We start from the raw sequence: 12626 nt of genomic DNA, 5'->3' as shown, positions 1-12626 counted from the left end.
GAAACCTGGGGCCACGCCACTGTATCTGCTTCCAAGGGACTGCATGCGCTCGACACGAAGGCGCGCGCTGCCTTTTGTCAGTGCACAATCTGCGTCGTGGCGCTTCGCTTCAATGGAAGCGCGCGCGCGGCATCGCAAACTTCTCGTTCACAGCACACGCGTTGCCTCTATAGACACTTTTGGACACGTGTGTGGGCTGCGGGCCTTCTTTCTACAGTTACCAAAACGCCTCGCCACTCAAGGGTTCTCGTCTGAGGTTTTCTCTTGGAAGGGGCTGCGACGCTGTGCTGTCGCGGGTCGCGCAACCTTCGCACAGTTCTACCGTAAACGACAGGCTTTCGCGGTCTGCTACAGTGTCACTCGGGGCCGAGCCCGCGAATCGAATCCCGGTTGCACAGCTCTGAACGTGCACAAAGCGGAACCTGAAGGCCAGTCGACGCGTGGACTTCCAAGGAGCCGCACGCGCGCGAAGCAGGCTGTTCCTGTTCTTCTCTCGCGTAGATAGAAACGCGCGTGCGTGGACAAGATGCCGGAATGTCGAACGCGGCGCAGTCACAGCCAAGAAAGTCGCGGCTTCCCGATCCGTCTCTCTCCGTTGCCACGGCGCGTTCGCAGAAACACCTCTGAACACCCCGGCTGGATCTAGCGACTCGACATCTTCTCTAGAAATGCATGCAGGCTTCCCTCCCACAGCCGCGCTCTCCGTTCCGTTCTTCTCTCCTCCCTGACCTATCTTCTTCCTTCTTCCCTTCCCTCTCCTTTTCCTCCCTTTCCCTTTGTGTCTCGATCGATCTGTCTTCGCGCGGGCCTCTCGCCGCTTTGCTTTCGCGTTTCGATTCTCTGGCCTTTCGAGTCCACGAACAACTTCGCCCTTTTCGCGAGAGACAGGGCGGCCTGCGCCGGAAGCGCACAAGCGGCGAGAAGGCCGGCAAGCGAGTGCCGGAACAGGAGAAAGGAAAAAGATACTGGCGACGGCGACGGCCTCGGCTGACAATGCTCGCTATCGAAGAACGGGACCGAGACAGGGCGAAACAGGAGCTTCCCGACTCCCGGACATCGACGGCTCTCTACTGTTGCTTACATTCAGGATTTTCACCCGAAGTGGTGGCCTGCATGGAGAAAATCCCAAACGAGAAAATTGTTCTCGCTCCGCGAGGAAGCAAAGACGCTGCCAAAAAGACGGAGGCACACCCTTCCACGAGAGAGGCGGCGACAAGTGAAGGTGTACACCAGTGCAGCGGTGAGGTGAGAAAGGAAAGCGAAGCAAGCACCGGGAAGCTAAAGCCGGGCAAAAATGCGCAGCCCTTTTTACTGAGGGTAGAGAGAGACAGAAAGACACACAAAGAGAGAGAAGGGAGAAAGAGGACGAGAAAGACACGGCAGGTAAGAAACACGTAAGCGGCAGGCATCTCAGAAGGTCCCAGAGAGAGTATGGAAAGCGAGGGAGGAGGGCGAGGCGAAAAGAAGCAGAGACAGGAAAAAATGAGAATGCGCCGAAAGATGGTGTGCGCCACACGCGAGAATTGGATTCGAGAGCTGCGTGAGTTGAGGCGAGGGAAGATTGGAAGGTCGCACGAACGAAAAAAAATCGGAGGCTGTACCTTCCCACCTTTTCCGCGAGGGTGTCCCCGAACCCCTGCGCCTCCTCGGCGTGGCTGCTCGTCCTCATCAGAGTCGTCGTCCTCGTCAGACAACCTGAAACAAAACACGAAAATGTTGCAACGAGGGACTCCTTGCACAGACCTCGACACGGAGCACCGATAAAACGCACGACAGCTGTCTACGCTGCCTAGTCGCCCAAACGGATACGTTTATCTCTAGAAAGTATAGACACACAGAACGAAGTTAGGAAAGAGAGAGAGAACGCGAACAAGTGAGGAAATGCGAGAAGCCCTTACATCTCATCATCGTCATCTTCGTCGTCTTCGAAGTCATCGTCGAACTGTTCGTCATCGTCAGCCTCTCCAAGGAACCACTCGACGGCCTGGGGGATGATTTTATCCTGCATGCACAAGAAAAAACCAAATCCCTCTTCTCCTGGGACGCGCTGCCCCAACTTATCCTTTCGTACCAAACTCCCTCTCACTCCCCCTCTGGGTCACTCCCTTCACGAGCACAACTAGGTGAACAGACGAATGCGTTTGTACACGGTGTTTGCCTTCACATGTGCGCATCTAGGGCAATCTATCTCTCAATCTATCTCTGTCTCCCTATCCGATCCTCTACATATTTGAACTTCTTGGTAAAATCTGCATCGGTAGCAGATTTGTGTGTGCAACTTTTTATTTCGCAAACGTCCACACAGATGCACGTGGCCTTGACGACAGCCGGCGCGACGCTAGCCTGTCGCCTCGCTGAGGCGTTCGCCGGCCCTTACTCGGATGGTCACGCCGATGTCATAGTCGGCCTCGACAATCATCTGCAACTCTCCGATCTGCATGCGAAAGGACACCACGCGCGGTGTTACACAGCGAAATCAATGAACAAAATCTCCCACATGTGTGTTGCTGTCATCTGGAGAAGAGAGTTCGCGATCCACAGCTTCAGCGCAACCGCGTCTGCCCGCCTGGCTTCGCCTGCTGCAGGGCTGCACTGCCTTTCTCCGAAGCTCGGCAAAAAAAACAGGAAAAAGACTTGACGGCGGCACGGGCGATATGTGGCAACCCATACACGCGTTGCGTTATTCGCGCGGGCGTAATGACGGAGTTCAGACTCAAGAAGCGAGCAGGAAACCGCCCACGAGATTTCCACTGTCCAACGCGTTTCAACCCAACTGTCGCAAGGTATCTTCTCTTGCGTCGACGGCTCGTTCCCCGACACCTATTTTACACACCTACGCATATAAATACGTGTAGGCATATCCGTGTGTGTGTGTGTATATATATACGCATATAGTTTAATAGCTACCCAAATACATATGTATATACATGTACAGATGTCTTGTATAGAGACGCCTGTGTCTACTTTGGTATAGTGACGCCTCTGCTGAATGTCTATGGCGTCTTGCCTTGTCTACGGTTGATGCTTAACGTTGTTTACGCGCCGTGTTGCTGGCGTACCTGTTTGTCCGACATGGTTTCGATTTTCTCTTCACTGGGGATTTCGTGGTCAGTGAAAAAGTTGAAGAAGCTCTCGTTATCGACGACTTCTTCGACGGTGCGGGTTTGCCGCGTCTTTTTGTTTCTCTGTTTGCGCGTCAGAACCTTCTTTGTCACATCTTTCCCCTCCTTCCACTCGATGGCGGTGCTCTTGGTGCTCGTGAGCTCCGCCCCGTGCCGTGCGGAGGCAGAAGTTAAATGGTACTCCTTGACCAACCGGTTGGGAGTGAAGAAGTCGTTCGGCGAGAACTCGAAGACTAGCCGGAAACTCTCGGGAGTTGCAGCTTCGGCGGCATCCTCCGCCTCTTTCCCGGCCTTCTTCTCGAGTTCCGCCTGTTCCTCAGCCGTGAAATACTCGCAAGAAATGTTCTCCAAAAACTGCAAAATGGGCTCGTCATGCTCCTCGACCAGCTCCGCCAACGTCGAGTTTTGCTTCAAACAATTCATCCAAAACGACGGCACTGCCTAAAACGCAACACAGACGGAGAACGAGTGAGGGAGACAGCGACCGAGCAACAACGAAAGAGGAAGGCTCTACATGAAGTCAACTGCACACGCCAGCAAACGGGTACCCGCCTCGTTCTCAGAGCTCGCGAAAGCCGGGAAGTTTTGTGAAACGTTTAACCCCTGGCATCCCGCAAACGGCGACGCGCACGGCCCGAGCGAGTCGGGGCGACTTGTATTTGCGTCGCTCAAACACAATCGACACCCATATCAAGACACTACACGCCCCCAAGACACACACAGATATTCCCGACGCACAGGCTGGGACTGATGTTTATCTGATTAAGTGGAGGCATGCAGGGGCGCGTCGCCAGCGATGCTCGCACACGCCAGCGTCGGTTTTCCAGCTTACCGGGGTTCCGCTCTGCGCTGCAGGGTTTGCTGGGTCACTCTTCAACAATCGCTCTTTTCGTTGAGCATAGAGAGGAGCGTAGAGTTTCTCGTACTTCATCTTGAGGGCGACAAGCTCTCGGTCGTAGGCGCGTTCGAGGTCGTCGTGCTTCTCCTGAATCGCCTGCAACTCCTCCACGGCTGCGCGCTGCTCGGGCGTCAAGCCGCTGAGAATCTCGTTCTCCTCTTCGTCCTTGTTGTCTGCACAGAGAAGGCGGAAAGCGAGTCACAAACGGAAGATGGCAACGCATGGCCCCTCCACGCATGCACAGAGAAAAACGGAGAAAAAAAGGGAAAAACAGAGAACAAGAGAGGAAAACAGAAAGAAGTCGAGATACGAGAAGAAGACACATGAGACGGAGAAGGGGATAAAACACCGAGGAGAGACACGAGAAGCAGAGAGAAGCGAAAAACAGACGGACACAAGAGAAATAGAGCCAGAAGCATACAAAGACGTAGACAGAAGAACTAGCGCGAGGCACCGAATTCTTTGTTTGCCTGCCACACACCCTTGCATGCAGACAGTGAAAGGCAGAGTCGGTATGCCCCCCCATGCGCTTGCATGCAGTTTTTGCTCACGATTCCGTCTCGCGCTTACCGATCTTCACAGCTTCCAGTCGGTTGCTGATGAGTTCGATGTCAGCACCAGGCTGAGCGACGGCGCCGTCCTGAACAGTCAGAAAAAAAGAGAAAATGGCCTTTACTGGCGCTAGCCGCATTTGAAAACAACTCGACACAAACGCAAGGGAGGGAAACACGAAAGAATTCGCCGGCACACACAAAATTCTCCGACCTAGCAATCCCTGTCCACTTATACATACACATCGAATTCTATATATATATATATATATTGAAGTATGTAGATATATAATTGGGGTTTACGGTGTGTGAACATAGGTATTGGAGCTGTGCAAAGACAGGGAACGAGATGTGGATCCGCACGCTCCGACATATACATATCTATATACACATGTATTGATGAATATGGAAATACACGGATGGCTACACAGGTCTGTGTCATGAGAGTGTCGGGCGTTTCTCTCGAGGGATTCGCCCTGTTTTCTGCTTGGATTTAAAATGATCAGGACAGGAGACAGTTCGTGCGAGATAAAAAACGTCTGTGTGGAAACGAAAACGGACACTTCCGCACGCGCGTATGATCGTGGACAAGAGAGCGTTTTCTCGCTTCTCGCCTCTTTGCGAAGTCTGTGTACGTCTGAGATGACACGGAGAAGCCTATTCGCTTCTCACGCAGCAAGGCGCAGAAGCATCGACGGCACGCGACAGAGAATCTCAAAAGGGCGAGACAACCAGATAAACGGAGACAACAGAGAGAGAAACGGAGACGACAAAGAGAGAAATGGAGAGTAACGAGAGTCTCGAGAGAGAATGTCTCTCGCTGTACGCACTTTCTCAGATGTCTTGGAGGCATCCATGGTTGTCAGAGGGGGGGAAGGAGGGGAAAACAGTGGCGGAGATGGAGAAACCTGCTCGACAAAAGGAAAGGCACGTGTGAGCGGGAGAGATCAAATCGGTTCAAAAAAGGCAACGAGAAAGGCCAGGGGGGGCTCTCGCACCGCTTCCACAGGACTGAAAAACACAAGTCCCCCTGAGGAAAACTGGGAACGAAGCGGCCTGTGGAAGAAGAGAGGAAACGCGGGAGGACTGTGGGGCGCCGTATGTACACCCTGCGATCTCCATGGAACAGAAGAAGTCAGAAGACAGCGTTGGACGCCTGAGAAGCGCCAGGCTAAAAAGGGAGGCGAGAGGAGGCGCTCTGCAGAGAGGAGCCGACTATGTGGAGGAAACCTGGGAGAGACGAGGGAAGAGGGGATTCTCTGTTCCGAAAAATCGAGAGAAACGACGAGTGACTCCACACCACCGGATAAAGAATGGTCCCGCTCGGCCTCTAAACTCCCCCTTTCCCCACTCGTTCTTCTGGTAACGAGGCGCAGAAGCGTGAGAGACAGGTGAGAGCGGCAGGAGACACGGGCACAAGCTAGAGCTGCCTCTCTTCACAGATCGTTTCTTCGCGGATCCTTCCCTCAAAGACAGGCAGAGCGGGTGTTTCTCTCTCGGTACGAGAAGGCGAGAACAGCGCGGATGGGGCGTTTCACCCCCGCCGCATAGAAGCAACGCGCGTCCCTGGTAGGGGACTCTCCACGGCGGTGTCGAAGGCGGAAGGGAGACAGAGAGAGGACGATGAGCGTTCTCTGCGCGGTTTCCCGCCAGACTCTCTCAGTCTGTGGAAAGACTGTTTTTACGAATGTTTCTTTGCCTTTTTCCGCGCGGGCTGCGGCCTACCTTCTCGGGAACACGGGCGCCCGGACAGTCTCTGGGCAACCCCACGTGTGAGAGACAGAAAAGGGACAGAAAAGAGAGACGAACGAGACAAATTGAAAAAGGAATATGCGCACAGCAAGAGACGAGGGAACTCGAATGTAATGCCGTGCAGGCGTCGATGCGAGAGAGAGAGAGAGAGCGACTGGAGACTTTCCGCAGAGAAGGCGAGAGCGTGCCTCCCCTCACAGCTTGGAAAGAGTCTCTGCGCACAAAACACACAAACGGCGAGAATGCATACGCGGCTCTGCGCTCGGCTAAAAGATGAGAGAGTCTCCGGCGCTCGCGACAAGGCGTATGGTCGCGGAGACACAGCGCAAAGAACAGCGTCGACTTCGCGAGAAGCAAAGACGTGAAAAGTGTGCTTCTCAAGAACCCAGACACGACAGGAAACACGAAAACAAACTTTTCCCTTTCAACAGAGAGAAAAGGTCTTTGCGAGGGCGGCACCGCTCTCGCCTCACTGAGATACTTCACGCGCATGTGCGCGTCCCGAAGCGCAAAGTCAGGGTGGCCTCGAAACAAAGACTCTTTTTTGTCGAGGAAAAAGAGCAGTTCTCTTTTTTTCCGTCTTCGCTTTGCTCTGTTCGTCTTCGACGGCTTCTCTCTCGGTTCTCTGACGCCAGAAAATCTAGAGAAGGCGCAGAATGCCACAAAGGTATTGGCACGGGAGGGCTGCTGCGCCGCTCTCCGCGAAAAATTCGCGGGAGGATATCCAAGTTCCCGATCTTTTCTCGTCACGGTGTGTACGTACACCCCCGCCAATCGACGCTCCAGAGACGTTTTCGATCTCTCGGAAGCGCACGTGAAATCGCAGCTTGTCTGTCAACGCGAACCCGAATCTCTTTGTTGCCTCTTCGTATATCCCCCTTCGAGGCCCCCGTCTTCTGTCCATCTCTTCTTCCGTGTTCTCTTCGCGTGGTCTCTTCTCGTCTTCTAGGCTCTGCCTTTCTGCGTGCCAACCTCCGATCGCCAGAGCCATCCGCTTCTTCGCTGCCGCTCTTCAGAGAGAACAGGAGCGCCCTTGCCGGCTCCATCTCCCCCCTTTGTTGTCCTCTGCTTCGTCTTTTTCTCTCTCCCCTCGAAGCGAGTCTCGTGGTACCTTCGCGGCCTTCCTGTTTTCCTCTCCCTCGCCGCAGCGCTCTTTCCTGCCGACAGCCACGGCCTGCTCTCGTTCACCTCCGTCTCCAACATGGCAAGTTTCCACGTTTTCCTTCTCGTGCACACATCCGGGCCTGAAGTGAAGCTCTTTCTCTCTCTTCCCCGGCTCAGTGGTGTTGTCTCCCCCCACTGCCTTCCACCGGGTGTCTCCGTTTCTTTGTGCGTGACTGTGTCGAGTCTCTGCTCTCCGTTTCTACGGGAACGCATTTCCCCGTCTCCCTTCGAATCGAGGCCTCTCGTCACTCCCCGCATGCCTCTCGCTTTTCTCTCTCTGTTCTCTCTGAAGTTATGGACGCCGTGCTTTCTTGTCTGCTCAAGTCGCTCTGGTGTCTTTCTTTTAACGCATCTTCGCCCTACTCTCCATTTATGTGAAGCGACCGCTCTTCTCGTGGTCCTGCCCATCCAGCTCCTCAGCTGTACTGCAGGCCGTCCTAAATTAGCCTTTCCTCTCCCGCGCATTCGCTTCATTCCGTCAGTTGACTCTTCCTCTTTTCCTCTCTTACTTTTGCACCCTGTACCTGCCGATGCCGACCTCAGACACTGAAATTTGCGGAACAAGCAAAGCAAAGCGATGCGTGTGAACGAAACACCCCTTTCTTCTCTGCTCGCCTCCTCCAGAGAACCTATGTCTGTTCACGCACACACGCGTATGGATATACGTGTGCATATACATATACAAACATATATATATATATATATATGCAAGTATGGATGTGCATATGAATGGGTTCGCGTGTTTTCTTCTTCGACTCACCTGCATGCGGCGTGCGTGTTTTCTGTTCTTTCTGGTGATGCAGTCGACTCTCGCAGAATCGTTCTTGTGCGATTTGCAAGATCTTGAAGATGAAGACGCCGAAGAGGTCGAGAGCGCCGCAGGCATCCCGGGTCCGGAGGCTCCCCAGTCTCAAGCAGTAAGCCAGGTTGACCGTGTCTCTCTTCCTGTTCCCCTTTCTCTCGGTTCTCTTTTCTTTTCCTTTCTATCCTGTCTCCTCTTCTCCTTTCGCTTCTTTCTTTCCTGCTGTCTTCTTGTTCATGTTCTTCGTCTTTCTCGTGCATCGCCTGTCGGCGGGGTATCCGCGAATATATGAACACTCGCGCCGTGACACGCGAAATGCGCACCGACACATACCTATATCTATGCCTACGTATATAAATATGGATATATTCGTTTATATGAGTGTAAGCGTCCATTGTTTCACCCGAAAAAATGCATGCGTACATGCATATGCGGGAGTCTTTTCGCGGCTGCATGTGCTGTTGAGCATACGAACCATTTTGTCAGTTTGGGGGAATGAACTGCGGAGGCCTTTCTTTTCAGTCTCCCCGCCGGGTTGTGTTATTTTCCCTTTCTCCCCTGCTTTCGGCCGATGCACGTATCACTTCGGTACATGAAGGCGAACAGGGTTGTGTCTTTGTCCCTCTGTATATGCATACAGGGGCATCTGTAACTGCATGAGCATGCGGTTGTATAGGCAGACAGCAGTGTCAGTGCGTTGCGGCGCTTTTTGTCCCTTGTTCTCTCACAGAAAGGAGAGGCGGGGGGATTGCTGGGGGCACCGTCTCTGTCGCTAGACGTTTCGGAAACGAAGGGATCAAGCGAGAAGATCGAAGAGGATGATCTCGATACCCCCATTCCCGATGCTGTTCAAGAATATGAACGGAGACAGCAGGAGAACTATGTCGGAGTTGTGGTCAGCGATCTTATGCTCCAACCCGACTTCCTCGCACTCCTCGATGTAGGTACAGCGGCGATTGCTGAATCGGCATGCACCTGACGTTCTCGTCGCGTGCTTCTCTTTGGCCTTCTCCCCTCTGTTTCTGTCCTATGCCCGGCTTCTCCTCTTCGCCGTTTCCACTTTGTGAAACTTTGCACATCGAGCTCTTTCTCCTCGCCTCCGTCCGTCTCCTTTAGTCTCTCTCTCTCCACATTCTGCTCCTCACTTTTTCTCCTTTCGCTTTTCTTCGGGCGCCTTCCTGGACTGCCCGCGCTCGTGTCATCCGTTCCTTCTCCGTGACGCGCCTGGCCGCCCTCTCTCAGCTCCCCGCCCACCCGTTCCTACGTCCTCAGAGGCGTCGCCTTCTTCCTTCTTTTTCCTGCTCTAATCTTCGGTTTCCTTCTCTCTTCTCCCTTCTCTTCTTCCAGCGCGTTCGAGTTCTCACTCCACAAGAGGCTGAATACGACAACGAGGAACTTCACCTCATTGAACAGTGCAATGAACGAGTCATCGACATTGACAAAGAGTAGGGCGCAGACGCACACGCTTGCACGACTCCCACGCTTGCACGACTCCCACGCTTAGAACCTGACCTAGATATTCATAGAACATTCAGGCACATGTGTATTTATATACAGTTGATATGCTTTACATATCTGTGGTTTTCCCTCACGTAGACTGCGTCGCAGTCTGTGAAGATGTGTGGAAGGAAGATGTATCTAAAAGAATACATATTTGCTTGCCTTCATATATACGCGTATACATCGTATATATCCGTATGTGTCTGTCGTGCTATGTGAAGCACTGACTAGAGAGACTTGTCTGAGAGGAGAAACGTCCAATGTGAGCAATTTGCATGCATGTTTGCGTACATTTAGTTCTCTGCAGTTCTGTGGCATGCTGTCGATCGTGTTGCGTCTCGTGCAGGCTCGTTATGGATTGGCGGGTGGTCATTCAACCCTGTGGGTGTATTGCGTTTTGCAGCATTCTGAACATCCACAAATTCATCAAAGACATCTACAGCATGAAATTCCCCGAGCTCGAGTCGATCGTCCAGGGACCGCTCGAGTACATTGGCGTCGTCCTCCGCATTCAGAACCAAACGGTACAACGACCTGTTTCAGACGTGCTTCTTCAAAACACAGTGATCCAAACATATACATGCATACGCGTCCATACACATAAACGTATATGCATACATGTACAAATCAATGCATGCATACATACCTACATATTTAATACAGAGAGAGGTTGCATTGTTCCTTCTTCTTTGGCAAAGCGTCTCTCTGTGTTGACCGTAGAGATCGTAGGGATGCATGTGAGTTTAAACCATTTCTGGAGAAACGCAGTTGAAGAGGGCATCAAAAGGTGCACGACTGTCCAGAAAAAAGCACCCACATGTGTAAGGATATCACGTGTCCCCAGTCAATCCAGCAACGCCAAAAAGTACCCGTTATCTGTGCGCCTCGGAATGTGGATTTCTGGTTTTGTTCCTGTCCCCGGTTTGTTTCTGCGATTGTTGCGACCGTGTAGTCCTACTGTTTTTCCTTTGTGCTTTTACATATATGTATGTATATGTATGTTGCATCTTTTTCCATGTGCAGGACTTGACGCAAGTTGATCTCTCCGACTTGTTGCCGTCGCCTACCATCATGGCCCTGACCGTCGCTGCGTCTCTCTCTGTCTCCTCCTCGTCATCCTCTTCCTCAGGTGAGAGCAGGGGGGCGGCGAAGAGAGAGAAAGGACGGGAAGGAAAGGAACGTAACACCCGTGCCTTTTTCCGTCTCTTTTCGCCTCGTCTTTCTCTCCTCTACTTGTGTTCTGAGGTTTTCCTTCTCGCGAGGAGAGACGAAACAAGCGCGTGGTGCTGAGACACACGTGACAGGTTTTTCTCGTTGCTGTGCATCGTAGTTGTTTTCCTCCGCGGAGGAAGGCGCCTATTCATTCGGCGCCTGATCGAGTCGGGCTGGGATGGAGGGGGTGAAATGTCGATGAGGGATGCGGATTTTCGGACTTGGAAGGAAAGGTCTGCAGTTGTCCAAAGGGCTCCTATCCGGTGCTCGCAGTATATAGCAAGTGGCGTTTGCGAAATCCCCGCAGGGCGCCGCTTGCCAGACGAAGAATTCTGCAAGGCCATCGCAGCAGCGAAGGAAGCGATTGCTCTGGCGGAAAAGCGCAAAGAGGTGAGACGGCAGCTGACGAGTCTTCGGTTTTGGTCCCAGGCTTCAATTTTTCTCGCGTTTTGCAGAGGCGGTAGCAGACACGACGCTGTTTTTCCTCTTCCTGTCGTCTCGTTTCGATCCTTTAAATAGTGTGTGTGCATTCGGTGCCTTCTTTTCCGCAGATTCTCCAGTACCTCGAAAGTCGAATGAGTTTGATTGCCCCCAACGTCTCTACCATCCTCGGCGCTGCCTTGGCGGCGCGGCTCCTCACGCGCGTGGGTGGCCTGAAAATGCTGGCAAAAATGCCGTCTCAAAACATCATGGTAAATCCACGCATCCCAGGCACGCATCTGCGTGCAAATGCATGCAGATCTGTGGAAACAGATACTCGATTTTGCGTCGCTGTCTGTTTTGTTTCGCTTCAGGTCATCAACATTCAACACAGTGATAGACCTATATATACATATACATATACATATATATATATATATATATATATATATATGTATATACCTATGTAGACATGTGTGTGTACCTCTAGATCTATATACCTATATATGAAGTTGTATGAGGGTTGTATGAACACGCATATGTGCATTTCTAGGAGCAAGTAGGCTGTGAAATCTGCAAGGGAGTTTTTCCGGCAGCGGCGCTGTGTCACATTCCGCTTACTTTGTGCGTATTTAGACTTCATGGAGTTTCCCTGTCTCTGTGGTGCTACCGCGTTTGCTCAGCTCGTCGGTTCGCAGAAAAAAACGTCGTTCTCTCTGTCGTCGAAGGGTGGAGCGACTGCGAGTGCTTCTGGCCCCTTCAGTTCACTGCTCTGTTCGTGCGAAATTATCCTTTTGACCCCACCTGCATTCCGCACGCGCGCTTTGCGCCTCCTCGCCGGGAAAGTGTCTCTGGCGGCGCGCGTCGACTTCTTTGGCCAGTCCAAAGACGGCGAAAAGGGCAAAGCGATGAGAGAGGAAATTGTGCGCGCTCTCATCAAGGTAAGGAGTCGGAGACCGGAATCCTGTGCAGGTGTAAATACACCGCGCGCCACAAATTTTTGGAGGTGTGTTCTTCGGGACTCGACGTGTGTGCAGCGGCATGGACGCGGAGCACAGATGCTTGTGGGTCGGGGTGTCGAAAGTACACACGACCGATCGGTTTCAACATGAGTTTTGCATTTAAACAAAATGTCGAGTCCGTGCAGTTAATAGTGCGCACATATCTGCATATAGATACACATCTTCGTATATATCTGTATTTTT

General features: G+C 52.5%; 2 protein-coding genes across 2 annotated transcripts in view; one reads left to right on the top strand and one right to left on the bottom strand.

The window, feature by feature from the left end:
- Window positions 1–217: 217 nt before the first annotated feature.
- NCLIV_018710 (hypothetical protein) lies at window positions 218–5428 on the bottom strand (the record flags this gene model as incomplete). The annotated part of the gene is made up of 9 exons (XM_003882064.1): window positions 218–400; window positions 1082–1168; window positions 1602–1695; window positions 1899–2002; window positions 2378–2434; window positions 3060–3563; window positions 3955–4193; window positions 4591–4660; window positions 5402–5428. 9 exons carry the CDS (start codon window positions 5426–5428, stop codon window positions 218–220), a joined length of 1365 nt encoding a protein of 454 aa, XP_003882113.1.
- A 2856-nt stretch (window positions 5429–8284) lies between these two features.
- Window positions 8285–12626, top strand: part of NCLIV_018700 (SnoRNA binding domain, related) — a gene marked incomplete at both ends in the record, with an annotated part of 29985 nt that continues 25643 nt past the window's right edge. Inside the window, 8 exons of the mRNA XM_003882063.1 lie at window positions 8285–8404; window positions 9020–9229; window positions 9637–9734; window positions 10193–10313; window positions 10813–10918; window positions 11309–11391; window positions 11553–11693; window positions 12105–12362. Of these exons, the coding sequence (XP_003882112.1) occupies window positions 8285–8404; window positions 9020–9229; window positions 9637–9734; window positions 10193–10313; window positions 10813–10918; window positions 11309–11391; window positions 11553–11693; window positions 12105–12362 (1137 nt within the window). The remainder of the gene's footprint in view (window positions 8405–9019; window positions 9230–9636; window positions 9735–10192; window positions 10314–10812; window positions 10919–11308; window positions 11392–11552; window positions 11694–12104; window positions 12363–12626) is intronic.

Source organism: Neospora caninum, chromosome VI (genome assembly GCF_000208865.1).
Source record: "Neospora caninum Liverpool complete genome, chromosome VI".
In the NCBI taxonomy this organism is placed as follows: domain Eukaryota; phylum Apicomplexa; class Conoidasida; order Eucoccidiorida; family Sarcocystidae; genus Neospora; species Neospora caninum.
Note: the sequence above shows the minus strand (reverse complement) of the source record. Positions and strands in the feature narration are given on the sequence as shown.